This window comes from Pyxicephalus adspersus, chromosome 10, assembly GCF_032062135.1.
Source record: "Pyxicephalus adspersus chromosome 10, UCB_Pads_2.0, whole genome shotgun sequence".
Classification (NCBI taxonomy): Eukaryota; Metazoa; Chordata; class Amphibia; order Anura; family Pyxicephalidae; genus Pyxicephalus; species Pyxicephalus adspersus.
In genome coordinates, this window is record NC_092867.1 from 42,796,182 (window position 1) to 42,814,727 (window position 18,546).

The window sequence follows — 18,546 nt, forward strand, 5'->3', positions numbered from 1 at the left end:
TGCTGGGGATGTGTTTCTGTGTGAGAAGGCTCCGTGTAACAGTAGGGAGTGGGGAGGGAGGCAGAGAGAGCAGGAGGAGGGCAGTGTGAGGTGAGCAGTGCTGGTTTATCAGTTTTTTATCTTGTGCAGCATGTCCTTCTCCTAGGACAGGTAAGCTGTAGCTTTCCTATCACTACAGTCTTGTAGTGCAATATCTGTGCTATGTGCAATCTCTCTCTCGGTAAATATTATTCTGCTATATTTTATTAAATATTTCTTTATACAATTTGGTTCAGAATATTTTTTTTTCCTGTTTTCCTCCTCTAAAACCTGGGTCTTATGGTTGAAAAATACAGTATCCCAACAAAGACTTGTGTCTGTTACACCCTTTTGGTGAGAAGCGTGCTGGCTGAGGTCTGAGCTAATCCCCAGACTTTACAATATTTTTATATATATATATATATATATATATATATATATATATATATATATATATATATATATATAATGATCCGAGATATAATGATTTATGAAATATTAATACAGGGACTTACTTTATCTGCTTAGTGCTTTTGTACCGAATGAAGAGGACAATGGGATAGATGTGAACACTGTGCAGGCGCTCAATAGCATGGGGAGCTATGTCCAGTAGACAGTGGCAGTTCTGTGAAGCAAGGAACAACATTTTAGGTCAAGTATGTTTGTTACATTTGAAAATAACAAATTAACAAATTGAAATTACCATCCTCATACTAGTTTATGTCATGAGAAACGGCTTGTCATTATGTACCTTCTCTGTGATCTCCTTTATTGAAGCAACCGTGGTGACATCAAAGTGTCCACTTCGCCTCTTGTAATCTATAAAGAGACAGTCCTTCACCCCACGCTCTATGGCCTGTTGTGAAGCTTTCATTACCTCTAAAAGACAGAAGAAGAAGAAAAAAATTTTAATATGTGACGTCACACAAAAAAACTCTTTGATTAGTCTAACTACTGCAGCCAGGACAGAATAAAAGTAAAGAGACATATAAACATATATTGAAAGACCTACCCAGAGGACATCTGCAGAACCTCCCTGGGGACTCCTTGACAAGCATATCTTTCACAGCATCAACTAATGGTCCTAGGATAAGCACAGGGCGAGGTGATGTGCAGTCTACCCTCTGAACACGTTGGTATGCCAAGTTCAAAGATTCTGTAAAACAAGGGTGAGTGTTATTTTAAAAAAGCAGAAAAATGAAAACAAGTTGCATTCTTGATAACATTCATATAGACATGTTATTTTATAGCATAAAGCTGACCTTATGGACCCCAAACTTTCATGTGAAAATATTCAGTCATGAACCAGCAATCTCTTTCCCTATGTGGTCCTTTTTCTAGTTACTAAATCATTTAAACCCATACAGAGGATGCAGAGAACAGGATGCAACAATTTTCAAGCATAATCTACAGCAACACTGTTTCTTTGGTAAAATGTTTTAACCTTTTTAAAGACCAGATACACAACAAGACACCATACAAGTGCAGGCCAAGGGACTCCCTGCGTGTTCTAGTTGTCTAAATAGCATGATGGTGGTTTGACTTCAACACATTACTAGGCTTAGTGTTTGGCTAAAACAAATAAAGCCAAACATTAGAGATAAGGGGAATTATTAGGTGTGTCTACATTTTTAATTTTTTGCCTCAATTAGGGAAACAAAAAGCTACACTGATCTGCTACCTGGATTTACCAGTAGTCATACATTAATGTAATATGTGTCCCTGCTGTTTTAAGTCCTAATTCTACTATAATTCTATTACAATAAATAAGGAACTCTACTAAGCTATGAACTGAAGGACTGACATTTCTGCCATGTTGTCCTTAAATGCCCCGACCAATGGCTATATAGACTCCCAACCAATCCCCTCCTCCTTTTTTTGTGTGTGTGTTCTGCACACATGTGAGGGTCTTCCATGCCTATTGTTGTATTTGGCTGCTCTGTAAGCTCTCCAAAGACCAGAATATAAACTACATTTCCTCCTCCCCATTGACTTCAATGAGTTTCTAGCTCCCAAATCAACCTAAACATTAGGGTCATTTTGGGTGAACTGTTGGTGAACCAAACAGATGCAAATTTGACCAGCAATAAAGGACCTGTGTGTGTTTCTCGATGATTGCTGTAGGTTTATTAAACAGTAATTGTCCAGAACTGTTTTTTAAAATATAAAATTACATCTAAATTAATTGCATACTATTTTTTTTTTTATTATTCCTTTCATTATGTGTTCAGGACTCACCATCTAGGAAGGGGATGGAATCTGTGCTGATTGTGTCAAGCCCTTGCAGTTCTTTGCCATCTTTAGATCCACTCCGCTTGTGTTTGTGTTTTCTGCGGAAGAAAGAGCGCCTGGCTGCGGCAGAAAGTGTCTTCCCTGCAGCACCTTCATCTTTTGCCTCTGAAACACTGAGCCGTCTGGAGAATTCCTGCTCCATCCTGAAGAAAATATTCAGTATTGAAGATTTCACACTAAGTCAAGGTAACTGCAAATACTTTATGCATCTGCATTTATTCCATTTTACAGCTTACACCAAAGCAGTAAATTTACTGTACGGGACCCTGTATGACTTAGGCATTTTCTATGCCTATACATTTAACAATCTCAACAGTAAAGAAACTGGTAGAGACAACCTCACACCCATTTTATTTCTGTCTTATTAGTCTGTATTTAGAATGGTGAAACTTGCTGTGGTGAGGGGTTTGTATTGTGTACCAGATAGATAAGTTTGTACTATTGGCGGACTCAGTACTTTATGCAACTGTATAGCAACCTTTACCACTCACATGTATTTGCTGGGGATCTGGCCCCGCTCCAGTTTTTGAGCATTTTCATCAAGCTGCCAACTCATCCATGCACCAAAAGCTCCTTGAGGGAGGGTGTCATCCACAAACAGGATATCGTCCTTCTTAAAACTTAGCTCTTGAGGATTTTCTGCTGTTCTGTCATAAAGTGCTCTGAAAATGAATATACAGAAATCCAGTTAAAAAAAGTCTATCAGTCTTTACCTGTACTCACCTGCTTACATTCCTCCCAGTCACTCCTAAATGCACAATACTGGACATAACTGGAGAGGATAGCACCCCACTACTGCAAGACACCAGGCTTTGCTTCTCTCTACAATTAGGAGACAATTCTCTACTACTGGTCTTCCCCTGTGCCTTCCACTTTCCCCCTTTTTTAACAAAATACAACATCTGTTGAATAGAGAGAGTGGATTAAAACCTCTCAAAAAAAGATACATAGGATAACATATATTTTTGCAGAGATTGCACCCAATGCTTTCAAGCAGACCCTATAGTATTTACCAAGATTATTGGAGGAAGACCCTGGGACCTCAACCAATTATAAGGCATGGCAATCTTCTACCCCACACCTTGTCTAAATGGATTTGTGACTGTGGAATTACTTCTATGAATGCAAAGTGAGCTCTCCAATGTAACTTATTAGGGTGTGACTATATTGCCAGTGCTTATTAGGCTTGAATTCTGTGTCTGTTTAATACATGATGTATTCTATATGTTTTGACACTGTCATCCTTTGTTATGCTTTTATTTTATCAATTTCATGGAACATTTGCAACCACATACTATAAACCACAATAAAAATATGTTTTCAAAAAAGCTTACAAGTGCAAACTCATAATTTGCCCCAGTGATGAAAGTTTACAGCAGTGTTTCTCAACCCTTTACCATGGAGAAACTCTTGAAAAATGTTAGGGTCTTCAGGGATCCCATGACATAATTACTATATTCACAGCTCACAGTACATTGCAGTGGTGGTCATTGAAATATGCCTCTTACATTGCTAACCAGTGTGAAGACAGCCACCGTTATATATAGCCAAAAGATCATCAGTAACAGTTAAACTGACCTGAGAGACACAAACTGCTCATTGCTCAAGGAACCCTGGTTAAGAAACACGGGTTTAGACTTTTGTATATAGCAAAAAATGTTAGACATGTTGTGTAAAATTATGTCACTGAATGGTGTTGATGACAAAAAATAAAAAAGCTAACCAACAAACCAAAAAAAGTATCGAACACACATTCCTCCAAAGCAGGACAGCTTGTGTTTTCATTTACAGGTAGAGATGTGCGAATAGGAAGTTTTTTGGGGAGTCTGTTTAAGCCAAAATAATATGCTTTACAGCACAAAATGTAATTCATTAGGTCTTGGATAAATATCTCATATTATGGGTCTGAAATTCAGAATTATGTTTTCACTGACCTCACATAAAATCCATCCCCATTCTGGTCTTTGATTTTATTGAACTCCTCTAATTTGTGTTGTATTTTTAGCTTGACATTTTCTGTTGGTTTCAACATTTCAAGGTAAGCTTCTTCAGCTGTTTTATTCCTCATATCAACAGAGCCGTACTACAAAAGTAAAACAAAAACCTGTGATATTAAAAGGCCCAATATGTGTACAAATATACGAATAAAAATCACAGAGAATTAACATTTTTAACTCACTTCCACAGCAGTAAAGAATGTTTGCCATTATTATATATAAATATATATATATATATATATATATATATATATATATACACACACACAATGTGATATATGACTTTAACCACTAGGAAGTTAGATTAGTTTAGGTTGCATTTCTAATGCAGGAACAGCTTTGATTCACCTGGAACTACAGAAAGAGTATAAGTACCTTCTAGCTATTCAGGATAAATGCATTGTATTCCCCAGCCAAGCAAGGTATATCTAAAAATAATCAGTACTTCGCTGCATGGAATTAGGTAGGATGCTGCGGAGGCAAAAAAACAAGTGCTAGTAAAACTATGGAAACTAAACTAACACCTGAATAATGGGTATTCACTTACATGTCAGAAGCAGCAGGTGAAGAATTCCAGAGTGAAAGTGGTGGTGGGTAAAAAGTAAGCACCACAGTCACTTACCATACACTCACAGAGGGTGAATATTTTAATATTAGCATCCAGAATTATAAAACAGTACATTTAATGGCAGAAAATAATCAAGGGCAATATAAACTGCATTCTGGTTCTTATGTTTATCATTAAAAAAACAAACGATTATGAAAGACAAAGACTTTTAGAGAGAAGGTATTTTCCCTATTATTTATATGCTTTAAAAAAAGTAATAGATATGAACTCAAAAAACATAAGACTCAAAATGTAACTTAAATAAAGTAGCAGAAAATGGACAGTTCCATGTAGTGAGAATTGTGCTGCCATCTTGTGGTCAGATAGTAGAAAATCTGTTCAAGGGTCAGAATGAGAAAGATATAAAGTAAGGACACTGACAGTTAGTAAATATCATTTTTAATATCTTCTGCTCTTTTTTCCAGGCTACACTTTTGTGACCGAGATCTATTTCATACAATTTAATTTACATTTTTTTGCAAGACTCCTATCATTAAATTAAAATTAAAGAAAAAACAGGTTACCTGTAGGCAAATTGAAGTAGGTGGCACGCTGCCTTATCACCGCTATAATTATATGGTAATATCTTAATATCAGCGTTTGCAAAGGTGCACACCAATTGGATTTTATATTCTTTGTGGAAAGGTAGGAATATATTTGTATTTATTTGAAAGTTTTTGTGCTCAAAATTTACTTTTAAACTGGATCCCCCAGTCATGGACTTCTGCTGAAAAACACTTATAAGCCCCAAATTTTACTGTTGAGGAGCTCTATTTGGGGTGCCTTGACCCACGTTTTCAACTTGGACTGAGGTTACATGGACAGGAACCCTTTATGAAGACACAGTTGTTCTAAGTCTGTGATTTATTAAATAGTAAATGAAAAGAGAGGATAAGTTGATTTCACATCTTTAGAAAAAAGTAAATCTATCATACAAAATCTATCAAGCTGAAAGCAGGAAAGGTTGCAGATAGCCTAACTTATGAATACTTCTTACATTTCCATTTTTAGTCCTTGTGTATTTACATTACATTACATTTATTTATTTATTTATAAAAAAAAAAAAAAAAAGCCTTGTAACTTATAATTGGCCTTTTGTTCAGAAGAAGCAACCGAGTCATTTAAAAAGTAGGCCCTATGTACTTACTTCTAGAATCAGGTCTCCTGTTAGTAGCCCTGACACGCCACCGGTTGCACTGTCCTCATCAAAATCCATCACAAATATCCCATGAAGATTACCACCACAGATCTGCATTCCCAGCTCTACTGGAGATTTAGAAAGGGTGACTGTACGAACCTCTGCATGTCCTTTTATACCATCAACAGGTGCCCTATAAAAGTGCAAGTAATCTTGTGAATTTTGAGAGAACTTCAATAATAATAATAAAAATAAAAAATTGTATTATTTACATGAAATGTGGATACATATAATTCATCAACAAAAGCAATGTTGCCAAACTGCTATGTTTACTATGCAGCCATCAATATGAGTATTGTGAATGGTAACTAGTCTATGTATTGGATATTGTTCATGTACACGCTACAAAACAGTCAGCAGATCTGCCAACCCTATAGAGCAAAAGTTCCACATAGCTCTCCATTGAATGAAACAGACAGAGATGCAAATAGACTTGTCTGAAACTAGGGAGAAGAAAGGAAGGCGGTAGTATGCTGTGTGGCAAAAAAGGATGGGGGGGGGGGGCAGCGCTGGGCTAAATAAGAAACATAAAAAACAGGAGGAGAGAAAAAGTGGGGCATGGGGGTAAAAGAGGAGGGGACTGTTATTAGAACTGTGAAAGAAACAGGATGTCGGTTATCCCGCTCCTCCTCAGGACTACTGCTCCCATGCAGACAGGAGGTCACGTGAAGCTGTAGTTGGCCACTGAAAAAGACTTTTTTCACCTGCATGCTGTCCCTTACACCCCTGTATATTACACCTGACCCCTACACTGGTGCTAAAAAAAAAAGATTAAAAAAAAAAAAAAAGAAATGGAAAAAGAAACACTTCTGTGTATGAATCTATTAAGAGAAAGCACAAAATCCATTAAATAAATTGAATACTTGAGTGAGCTGCGAGGACTTGTGCTGGGGGTGGTTTCCTTCGATGGAGGAGTCATAGTCCCTTCATCTTGCTCGCTCACAGTGTCAATAACGGAATGATTGTCTGGGGTTGCTGCCCCACTACTGTGGGGTGTGGAATGAGAAGTACTTGTATCCAGTCTTGAACTGCAGAAATATGGCAAATATTACACGATGAGAAAAGCAATAACAGTTATAAATATAACAAAAAGAAAAGAAAAAAATACACATCAACAAATATTTTTATAAATACATGAAGAGATTTAAAAAAATAAACCATACTATATGCTGTGCCTGTGGTGTAAATGGCGGGACTTTGCTAGCATTGGTTCCCATCAGCCTCACAATTTTAGGAAAAAACAAAAAAAAAAAAAAACACACAAACATCTGAGTCGTTAAAAAAGGTGACAAATCTTCAAAAGCTTAAACCTAAAACATTTATATACTGCAATAATTTTTTAAAATTATTACTGATCAATTTGAAAAATTAATTTGTGCGTTTATGTAGAAGAACACCACTACCAACAATGGTTTCTGGAAGACAATTCCAACAAAGCAAATTTTACAAGTTTAAATTTCCTGACCATAAGTAACTACTTTTATATCTGTATGCTTCTTGTTAAAATGTAAACATTTCTCTGGACCATAGCGGGTATCAAATTCTGGTAAGGTAGTATGATTATTTGTTAGTAAAGAAAACAGTAAGAAGCATCTCCGAGGACAAATTTGTTTTAAATCATTTCTCACTGAGCATTTTTGAAATTAATAGAAGATGCATTTTATATAAGGTAAGCAGCTCACTAGTAGAGTCCAGATAAAAGTTCCACAGACCATGATTGATTGATGGGTTCTTGTGTTTTTTTATCATTTGGAAAATCCTTTCAAATCACAATAGGACTTTCTAGGTTTGCCCAGACAATTATAAACTCACCTTGCCTCTAAAGACACCATTAAGAGAACATGCAGTATATGACCAAAGGCATGTGGCCCTCCCCTTTAAACAATCAAATTTAGGAATTTTTTGTGAAATAAATGCTGGTGACAGACACATGCCAAGGTCATGTAGTAATCATTCACAGAAGGAAGAAGACTGTTTGAACCACAAGGGTGGAAAAAGAACAACAACATACTAATAAGCATGATTTTGGAACATCAGAATTATCCAAGCTTGTTGAAGAGTCCACAAAGTTTGGGTTACATAGTATAAATATGTAGAATACATGCTTAAAGAGAGTAATGTAAATTGGATTACGTTATCTACACAGACCTTTTTTTACACCAAATCATAAAATGTATTAACTAGGAAAATGGCATCACCTGGATCTTGAATGAAGGGGTTGGCACATGTGAGGGTTGTACTGAGCCAATATGGTTATAGTGTCACACTGCTGTCCAATTATCAGTCTTGCTTGCTGCTCAGTGGCATTTCTCAGATTTATTCCATTGAACTGTTGGAATACCATAAGAAAAAAAATAACAGAATCTGAGCATTATATTTTGATATATATGACTTTTTTAGTATGGAAAGAACGGTTACTGAATATCAACATTTTGTACATTAGCCAATGCAACTGAAATACATTCTTATTGATTTTAACAGTACCTCTTCATTTAAAAGAAATGCAATAGTTCTGTGTTTAATAATATTTAACGTTTACCTGGAAATTTGCTTTGTCCAACTTAAAAACTTTGGATAGAGCACCTGATAAGTCATCAATTACAGATCTGTTTCAATCACATGTGTGTACATTTCAGTTTGAACTTTAATTTACTTTATTTACTTTTTTAAACAGGCTTTTTACAAGAGGGAATAAGGAGAGGAAAACAAGTGAAAAGCAGGATACAGTTATGTCTGGAGATGTCGACCATAGTAATGATATACAATATTTAATATTAACTGAACAATAATAATAAAGAAAGCATATATATCCCAAAGCATAGTACATCCGCTTTAAGGAAACATTTAGAAGGACAGATAATATTTAAGCCTCTGTCAAAGGTTTGAAGAAGATTGCAGGTGCATCTGGCCACCAGTGAATTAAGAAAACTGTGCTGGTGCTAACGAAAAGAGTGGCAAAAGGAAGACATTACATTATTACACTATATTATTACACTACACACACACACACACACACACACACACACATATATATATATGTAGTGAAATAATATATATAATATTACTGATTTCTGCTTGAACAGAAAGTCTCTGTTTATCCTGATTAAGCCACTTTGTTTAACCCCCCTAGCGTTCTAATTCAGTCCAAATTTCCATGCATTACAGCATTACATTTTTTTTGCATGGAAACTTATTTTACATTATATTTACATAATTCTTAGGCATAACTCACTGAAACATGTCCAGTACTTAAAAAATGTACTAAATTTAACAATAAACTTTCAATTAAAAAAACACAAAAATCTGTAAAAAAAATTAAAAAATTAGCTAAATATGTAATATATAACTGTACAGTAGCATATATACACACATATATATATATATATATATATATATATATATATATATATATAAAATTTCTTTATATTGGATTTAATACAGTTATTTTGTTTTGAATTTCCTGTTGCTCCGCCCGCACGCACCAACATCACCGGGAAGCCCCGGAGATTGTCTCTGCACTTCGTGGCTGGAGATCGAAGAAGACGGACGTGTTCCCAGGACCTGCGGGGACCAACAGTTTAAAGCGACCCTGAGTGTGACTCAGGATTACCGCTGGGAGGTTAATGAAATGCATTGTTCTAACAGGGTCCAATAATGTTTTTTTCTCTGTTTTTTAAAAATTGTTTTATTTTTTCATGTGAATACAGATACAAAAATATTGAAGTCATCAGCCAAAGTCTATATATACATTTTTACTGCAAGGAAAGAGAAGTAAAAAAAAAAAGTATACAATTGATATAGGATATCATATTTTTTTTCTAAGACTCTACATAAAACTATATTGAAACTAGACTGAAAGATTATAAAGCAGCCCTCTACAGTTTGCTTTACCCTAAATAAGTACAATTTACAATAAAAAAAGTTACATGGTAAAAACTGTAGCAATGGAAAATAATTTACCTCCAACAACTGGTCCCCATACTCTAACCCAGCTTGCTGTGCAATGCTTCCCGCCATCACTTTCGATACAAAGATTCCCCCACTCTCTCCTCCACCAATTGAAATTCCCAAGGGTTCAGCTCCTTTTTGTACTCGGACATGTCGAGGCTCATCCACTAGGGGCCTGAAAAGAGGAAACAGAACTCAATATATCATTTAAATGCAAAGTATTTGTTACATCAGTTACCTTTTGTATAAAGTTTAAATGCTACATAATACAGCATGTTATGAACTAAACTAACTAGCAAGACCAAGGTGATTTGGTTCACAATTACTAAACTTAAAAGTATCCCATGATATGAATGTCAGCCATATATCATCTTCATAGACATTGCTGAGGTGTCCCAAATCCAAAAGAAAAAAAAAAAAGTTTACTACCATATTAACATTTGGTGTCAGCACAGCAGAAAGATAAGAACAGTACTTTCTTTAACCACTCAGATTACCATTCATTACATAGGTGACAACAAAATAAGCAAATTGTAGAATTAGGTTTCACATCCTTCATCTGAAAAAAGCTCTGACTGTGGTGGTAGAATCAGCAACACTTAATTTGTTAAGCCATGCAGCATATAATTGAAGCCACACAGGACATTTAGACATTACTTATCAAATAAAGTTGCAAGTTCCATGAACCCCTCAATTCAAGGTTTAAAACCTGAAAAGAGGGTATTAAATTTTATCTGTCAAATAGGACTGCTGTACCTAATCAGTCGGATATACTGCGGGCGGAAAAAAATATTCAACACATCAAAGTTTTCTCAGTAAATATAATCTAATGGGGCTACTGATTTGAAATTTCCCCAGATGTCGCTATCAACCCCAGTAATCCACACATACGGAGAAATCATAACAAATACATCCATAAACTAGGTTATGTGTAATAAAGTAGAATAGCACATGGAATAAGTATTGAACACGCTTACTAAAATATACATAGTAGAAAATCCTTTGTTGGAATTGACAGCTTCTAGACACCTCCTGTATGAAGAGACCAATGCATGCGACTACTCAGGTGAGATTTTCTTCCACACAAATATTAAAGGTTCCGGGGACCTCTTCAATGAACTCTGATCTTTAGTTCTTTCCATGGATTTTCAATTGGATTCAAGTCGGGGGATTCACTTGGCCATTCTAGCAGCTTTATTTTCTTTCTCTGAAACCAATTTAGAGTTTCCTTGGCTGTGTTTGCGTTCATTGTCTTCCTGAAATGTCCACGCTTGGCAGCAAAAATATATTCCTTACATTCAGCATACTGGTGGATGGCAGCAGATTCTTATCAAGAATGTCCTGGTACATTTCTCCATCATTCTTCCTACAATTATATGAATTCTACCAGTACCATATGCTGAAAAACAGACCCACACATGATTCCACCTCCAAACTCCACTGTTGGTGTGGTGTTTTTTGGGGTGATGTGCAGTGCCGTTTCTCCTCAAAACATTGTGTGCAATGACATCCAAAGAGTTAAATTTTGGTCTCATCTGACCAGACTATATTCTCCCAGTATTTCACAGGCTTGTTCAAATGTTGTGCAGCAAACTTTAAATGATCTTCAACATGCTTCTCCCCTAGCAGTGGAGTCTTGCCCAGTGAGCGTACAAAGAAGACATGTTGGTTGAGCGCATTACTTATTTTCTTTGAAACAACTAAACCTGCTAATTCCAGGTCTTTCTGAAGCTCTCTGCGAGTGAACCTTGGCTCTTAGACAACTCTTCTGATTTTTCTTTGGACTCCTCTGTCAGAAATCTTGCACGGAGCACCTAGCCGTGGCTGGTTTGGGTGAAATTTTGTTCTTTCCACTTCTGGGTTATGGGCCCAATGGTGCTCGCTGGAACAAAAGGGTTGTGAAGGTCTTGAGAGAGCTTTTTGCTTTTACCCATAATGAGATGCTACTTGTGTGATACATTGGTAATGAGTAACCTTTTAATAGGCCATCAATTAGGACCAAACCAACTGATAATTATTTGCACCGATAGGGGGCAGCATTGCTTTCTAAATACTGACAACAGGTTTCTTGGATTTTCATGCCTTTTTGCACCTCCTTTTCTTCATGTGTTCAATACCTATTGCCTGTGCCATAGTTCATAGTTAGTATCGAATTCCCACGCTATATCCTTTTTACATGTCCACCTCTCTTCTCAAAAAAATATGAAAAAACTGTATAATGTTGATAAATCAGCTCAATACTGAAATCAGGTTTTTGTTCTCATAATCCTTACATCCTGACTGCTTCATTAAGCCTGAAATGCATTTCTCGTAACTCTCACTAATAATGAAATAACCGTTTTCTTCTATATTAGTCCTAAATCACATCCAATTCTAGGGAGTGTATATATTTCTTGGTACTGCTTTGACTTTCAAAGATCTGAGTAATTTAAAAAAAAAATTTTGGCATAATTGTACATACTGGGTACTTGTCTGTAGGGACTTTGCTTTGGTAATTGGAAATCCTTCGATGAAAATCCCGGAGCAACAAAAATGACTACTTCATACAGTGAGACCCCAATCATGTGCACTGCTTGCCCTTCTAGCTTTTCTATAATCCATAGAAATGATCTTGTCATGACTCAAAGCAGTGATGGTCATTATAATATAACCTACAAAAATATTTGCTTTTATATATCTATGATTTCTATTTTTTTAATAACCATTTAAACCTAATAATAACCACATATAAATTGTATATACCATCTGATTTCCTGTTTACTCATGATCCTTCACTTTTTATTATTTCCCTTGCTTTTCTTCATACCCAAAACTCATAGAACTCATGTGGAACCACTGCATGCATCAACATGCAACGACAAAAAGATAAGACAAAGCCTCACAATTCAGCTTTAAGATATATGACCAGCAAGTGCAATGCAGACCCACCCCACAGCCAAGGACTGTAAGGAAACTGCAAAAAGCATTCCAACATGCTACAAGAGCAGGGATATTTCAAAGGGATAAGTTTAAAAGCAAAATGAAAGCAGCAAATCAATACCACTGGGCTGGAGGAGACTTTCAAAAAGCAGAAGACTCATATTGACTAAGTAAGACAAGTGGCAGACCTCAAGCATCTTACTGAGGAAAACCTGGGCCTAGAACGGGCTGGAAGCCTCAGTAAGGACCTAGTGCGGAAAACATATCTGGAAGATGAAACATGAGGAAATAAGTAGTAATGACTTCAGAGAGAGAGGAAAAAAAAACATTGGTTGGCGAATAGGAGTGATAGTCAAAAGTATTGAAGGATCAGAAGGTAAAGGGATGCTCAAGGCAAGAGAGGATCAATGTTCATGCGTGGAAAGTAAAGGGAAGATGTTGAGCCAGGGATAGTGAAACAAATAAATAGGATAAAAGAAAGGCATATTTTAAATATGGAATGTAAAGGACAAATAAAGCATTGTGTTCGTGGTTAAATGATGGATGAAATAACAGACCATGTTAGCAGAAGGAAAAAAAGAGGAAAGAAATAAAAACATTAATAATAACTGACATTTATTAGACACAAAACACAATGAAAACACAAGACACACAAATTAAAACTAAATACGAATTGACCTGCACTAAAGGAGGAAGAATTTCATTTATCCTATATAATGTAACCTATATATTTAATATAGGCAAGGTCAGGCATAAACAGGTTGGGACAAACTACAGAAACATTTATAAAACTAGATTATTCTTGTAGTAGTTGTTCAATACAACACTATCAGTAGGGAACTGTTTACACAATGCCGATCACGAAAAAAAAAAACCCTGCCACCACAATGCACCTATAAATAAGAATAGGGGATTAGGTGACATCCTATTCTCTAAATAATACAGCTACCTCTAAAGGCATTTTTAAAAAAATTAAAGTCCACGCAGATAAACAACTAATACGTGCAACTATGCTTATTCCAAGAATAAAATGTGTTCTGAGCACACGAATATGGACTTGGTATTAACCCTTTTTTAATTCTCGCATGGTAGCATTTTGACTGTGAAAGAGATAGGCAGCACTATGGCCATTCAGACTTTGTTGTGGTATTCATGCCAACAAGAAACATGACAGAAGGAGACAGCAGAGTGCTGCATCATCAGTCTGTTTCTTCTCCTTTTCTATTCAATCCCATACGTTAGGTAAGGGGGTGTCCTAGCTGTATTGCATAACAATGATCAGGTTGTCTTGTCTAGCAGGATTCTGCAAATTTTTTAGACTGAATGGCTAGATAAAAATCCTTTCTTTCTATATATGTTTTATTATAATATATACACATATATATATTTATATCTAGAGGTTTCTGTAAAACCTTACCTGTCCTTTCTTCGTTCCCCCATGGGTACAGTGCTTATCGATATCCTTGGTAAACTTGCAATAGAATTCTGTGACTGGCTGCTTGCAAATGATGAGGTTTCTAAATTTAGAGGGGAATGAGGAGGACTGGATAAACTGGGACTGCTGCACTCTGATTGAGACAGGGAGCCTATAAAGAAAGACAACAGCAATTACCTTGTAAGCAGGACCAGACTGCTACCCATGAATAGAATTACCATTTATACCAACCCCTTATAGGAAATACAAACCCAGCAGACACATTTTTATCTGTGAAAAAAAAAATAAATGTCCATATTCTCTGCAATGCTAGTTACTTCCTGTAGTCAAGTAATAAAACAGGGTTACCAACCAGGACAACAGGCTAAAATAACATCATTAATCCAATCTGACTGTATAATTACATAGCTTTTTTTCTCTTTAGCACAGGTGTTTATTTTTAATCTTAACAATCTATGTTTTATGCAAGTTTTTGGGAAACAGAATTACCATAGTTTGCCATTTTTATTTTTAAAACAAGGCCCAAAAGTGGCCCACTCACATTGTTATATTTCGCAACCTAAATTGTAATTTTCATAAACTCTATAGGAGCATCACTCCATTAAACAAAGAGCACTGTGGACAAATATACATGCTGCATTCATGTCCAGGTAAAAAAAAAAAAAAAATGCAGAAAATTTGAGTAAATTGCAAAATACAAGGTATTGGAAAAGCTGTGACACTTACCCCTGTCTGAACCCCCTGGGCACCTCATATATCTTGGTGTTGATGGAATTTTAATGCGTTCAATTCTTGAAGACCCTGGTAAAAACAAAGGATGTACAATGTAAAGCAGTGTGTCCTACATTTGAATTTCAGAATAACCAAAACTATGTAAATTACCTAAACTATGTGATGTTATGTGAAAAGTGGTAATGTAGAATTAAAACATTTTTTGTATAGAGTACAGAAGGGTTATATTTTGATCCCGATGTACTTACCTTTTAACAAGATTAAAAACTAAGCAACGCATTCAATTTTTATCCAGCCTCAGCAATATATGGTTGTAGGTGGATGTAAAAGACATCTGTATGTATCTAAAGGTAATTTATATGTTCAGTTTAAGATAATTTGTTTTGTAGAGTAACCTTGCCAGTAAAAGGAATCTGTACAGCTGAAGTTTCACTGTCCAATTTCCACACATTTTTAGACAATGTGTTAGCACATTAAGCTGAAGTATAAAGTCATACAAGGTATTGTTAAAACAAAATAAATCTTTTACACCTCTAGCTATAGGTATATAGGTACACCTATACAGGCCAACCAAACTGTGCATAGATTTAACATATTAAATAATTAGGTTACCAGCAACTATGTAGTGTGTGAGTCTACTTGATCAAATATAATTCAAATGCGTTTTTTTGGGTAGGACATTGCATTCATACACAATTGTTTGTACATCTACAAATTGTATTCCTATGATTAAAAGTGTATGTAAAGCTTTAAAGTTAGATCCATTCAAAATTTCTTCAGGTTCACGGTTTTAGTCTTGTGCTTTGTTCTGCACCATCATCAGTGATTACCTACAGATCCCAAAGAGAATCTGGGATCTGTTTATAAATAGAGCCCTAAGTTTTCATGACAGTTCATCTGAAGTGAGGAACATCTACCACCTGTACACTGCTTAACTTCTGCCCTATACTATCATCCTAATTATGCATTTATATAGTGCTGACATATTACAAAGTATTTTTTTTTTTGGTATTTTTTTTAAGGTAGTAGAAACCAATAAGTCTGTGTATCTTTTATTCCTAAAACTGAACTCAAGACAAATGGCTAAATATACAAATTAAATACATATGAGGGAACCATCTTACCTGCCAAATAATTTGTATTTTTCTAAATCCAGTCTTGTGATTTACACAGCCCTAACACTGAGGACAGCTAACCTGGTGAATGATTTCAGTCTCTTATTTATGCATACGTGATCTACCCACCACCAGCCCTTGAGTAGAAAGTAAAGGAGCAGCAGCAGATTAAGGAAATCCCCATCCACATGCAGCACATGTGATTCCCCCAGATATTAGTAAAAGTAATTTAGGTATTTATTTTATGTGAAAGACATCCGTCGTACACATCCAAAACGTTTGTGTTTCTGTAATATCCAATAGGAGATCAGTTTTAACCTAAAACAAAATTATATTTTATGACATACCAATGCATTTTAAGAGTGAACTATAATCTGGTGTACTTACCCAGGCGAGCACTGGAAGGGAGGGAGTTGGAACCATGGGATACTCTGGGACGAGATGTGTCACAGTACTCATTGGGATGTTTGTGGCTCAGGTCTAAACTTAAGCGACCATGGTGCTGTGCACTGCAAGTCATAAAAATATGAATGCAAACTAATCCTCAGGGTTACTATATGCACACAACTTGAACTCAAATGTGCTTTCTAATAAAACACAAACAGCATGAATATTGGTTTATTGTTAAGTTATAATGATAAAACAGATAATAAAAAGCCCTGTTCCAGGTCTCCATTCAAACTGTACACAAATGAAATCCTCAGTTTTCATGTATTTCCTAATTTTTTAAAAAAGAACTCTCTCCCTCTCAGCTCAAGAATATTAAAATAATGTGGTGGGAATGACCAGGCAAGTAGGATTTTAGTAAAAGGAAGTATATAATGGCAGCCATTGCAGCTTACTCAGCACAGGTAAATCGTACCATTGGCTACACAAGTGTGATCTGAAAATACAGCTAGATTTCACTTTAGTAACTTAGTTGCACCCATGTTGCCCCATGAATCTACTCAGCTAACAACTCTGTGGGGCTGGGCTTCTGTCCTACCAACCTATTTCCAGGTCAGAGGAACAGTTTTACCAACTTAGAACATCATTTTTTGCATAAGGGATTATTTTTTGTCACTCATAGGGCTTCATATGCACAAAGAAAAAAATTAGATGACAAAGATGAAGAAGATTGTGTTTCTTCTGACCCAATATTAGTTTAGCTGTATATATTGCACAAGACCCGTGAATTCTGAGTTCTGGTAGAGTCATGATTTGGAAGTAAAAAAATCTGTACCAGTAATTATGTTTCGCCATCTGTGTACCATTGGGGAAATCTCCCTTCATTTTCTATCCCAGGGTAACAACAGGAAAAAAAAGGAACTCTTTCAAAGTGAGAGCCATTCAGCTTAGACAGTTGATCCCCCATCCATGTGTAATACCTCCTCTTACTGCTTGTAAGTAAAATTGTAGATGTTCCCTTAATTTCATACTCACTAAAAATTTACCAGGGATTATACCCTTTCTTCATTTATCTAAAACTGGGGGGGGGGGGGGGGGGGAGTGGGGATTAGGGCTAAGGGTTGTGTAGAGACACATTTTAAGTATTTATTTTAATTATTTAACACAACCACAAGAAGGAATTCCTCCTTACATCAGTAATCCCAATATGACACAATACCTCTGATGTAGGTGCTGTGAGCAGACTTGGCCTGTAGAGGAAGGGCAGTTATTAGATGGTAAACGATGACTCCAGGCTGTGTAGATTGGGTTTCTACAAACGGCCGTAACTGCAGGACATGGAGCCAGACTCCGAGGGACAGTACCTGCAATAAATCACAAATCTCATGTCTTGGGATCTGAACATTTACAGTTATGCCTCAACAACAGATTAGTCTTTACTTACCTGACATACCAGATCCATACAAGGAAGTTGTAAAAATGTCACTATGGCGGGGAGAACGTGTAGGAGAGAATCGCACCCACTCATTGGCTATATCAGGAGATAAACGATCCTCTGAATTTGGGGAGAATTTCTGAGCCTGATAAAAGTGACAATAAAAATGCAAGCGCTGAATTAAAGGCCAAGCCGACATCAATAAAGCTTACAAATGAACATGTTTGTTACTAAAATACCTACATGCATACAAAGATCAAGAATCAATGTGTGTTGGGCAAATTGTGTAGAATTAGAAGTTTTATTTATAGCCTGTCCTAGTCCATCTTTATTTTGGTAAGTGTCTAATTTTTACAATGTTATTATGTTCCGCTATATCTACTTAGTCACAGCTTCTTTTTTTTTTAGCCAGGGAATTAGGCAGGGAAGGCAATACCTATTTTAACAAATTAATTTTATACAG

General features: G+C 36.0%; 1 protein-coding gene across 4 annotated transcripts in view; it reads right to left on the bottom strand.

The window, feature by feature from the left end:
- The window catches only part of DLG5 (discs large MAGUK scaffold protein 5), a 62,204-nt gene that overhangs the window by 8,057 nt on the left and 35,601 nt on the right, over positions 1-18,546 (bottom strand). For 2 of the 4 annotated variants that reach the window (XM_072425155.1, XM_072425153.1), the window contains 16 exons: positions 18,093-18,228; positions 17,868-18,012; positions 16,649-16,770; positions 15,141-15,215; positions 14,397-14,565; positions 13,168-13,281; positions 10,073-10,235; positions 8,311-8,441; positions 6,976-7,140; positions 6,062-6,245; positions 4,245-4,393; positions 2,802-2,972; positions 2,257-2,453; positions 1,031-1,174; positions 770-897; positions 534-643 (listed from right to left, as the gene is read on the bottom strand). In XM_072425155.1, the coding sequence (XP_072281256.1) occupies positions 534-643; positions 770-897; positions 1,031-1,174; positions 2,257-2,453; positions 2,802-2,972; positions 4,245-4,393; positions 6,062-6,245; positions 6,976-7,140; positions 8,311-8,441; positions 10,073-10,235; positions 13,168-13,281; positions 14,397-14,565; positions 15,141-15,215; positions 16,649-16,770; positions 17,868-18,012; positions 18,093-18,228 (2,303 nt within the window). The remainder of the gene's footprint in view (positions 1-533; positions 644-769; positions 898-1,030; positions 1,175-2,256; positions 2,454-2,801; positions 2,973-4,244; positions 4,394-6,061; positions 6,246-6,975; positions 7,141-8,310; positions 8,442-10,072; positions 10,236-13,167; positions 13,282-14,396; positions 14,566-15,140; positions 15,216-16,648; positions 16,771-17,867; positions 18,013-18,092; positions 18,229-18,546) is intronic. The other 2 variants (XM_072425156.1, XM_072425154.1) reach the window with 1 other exon arrangement.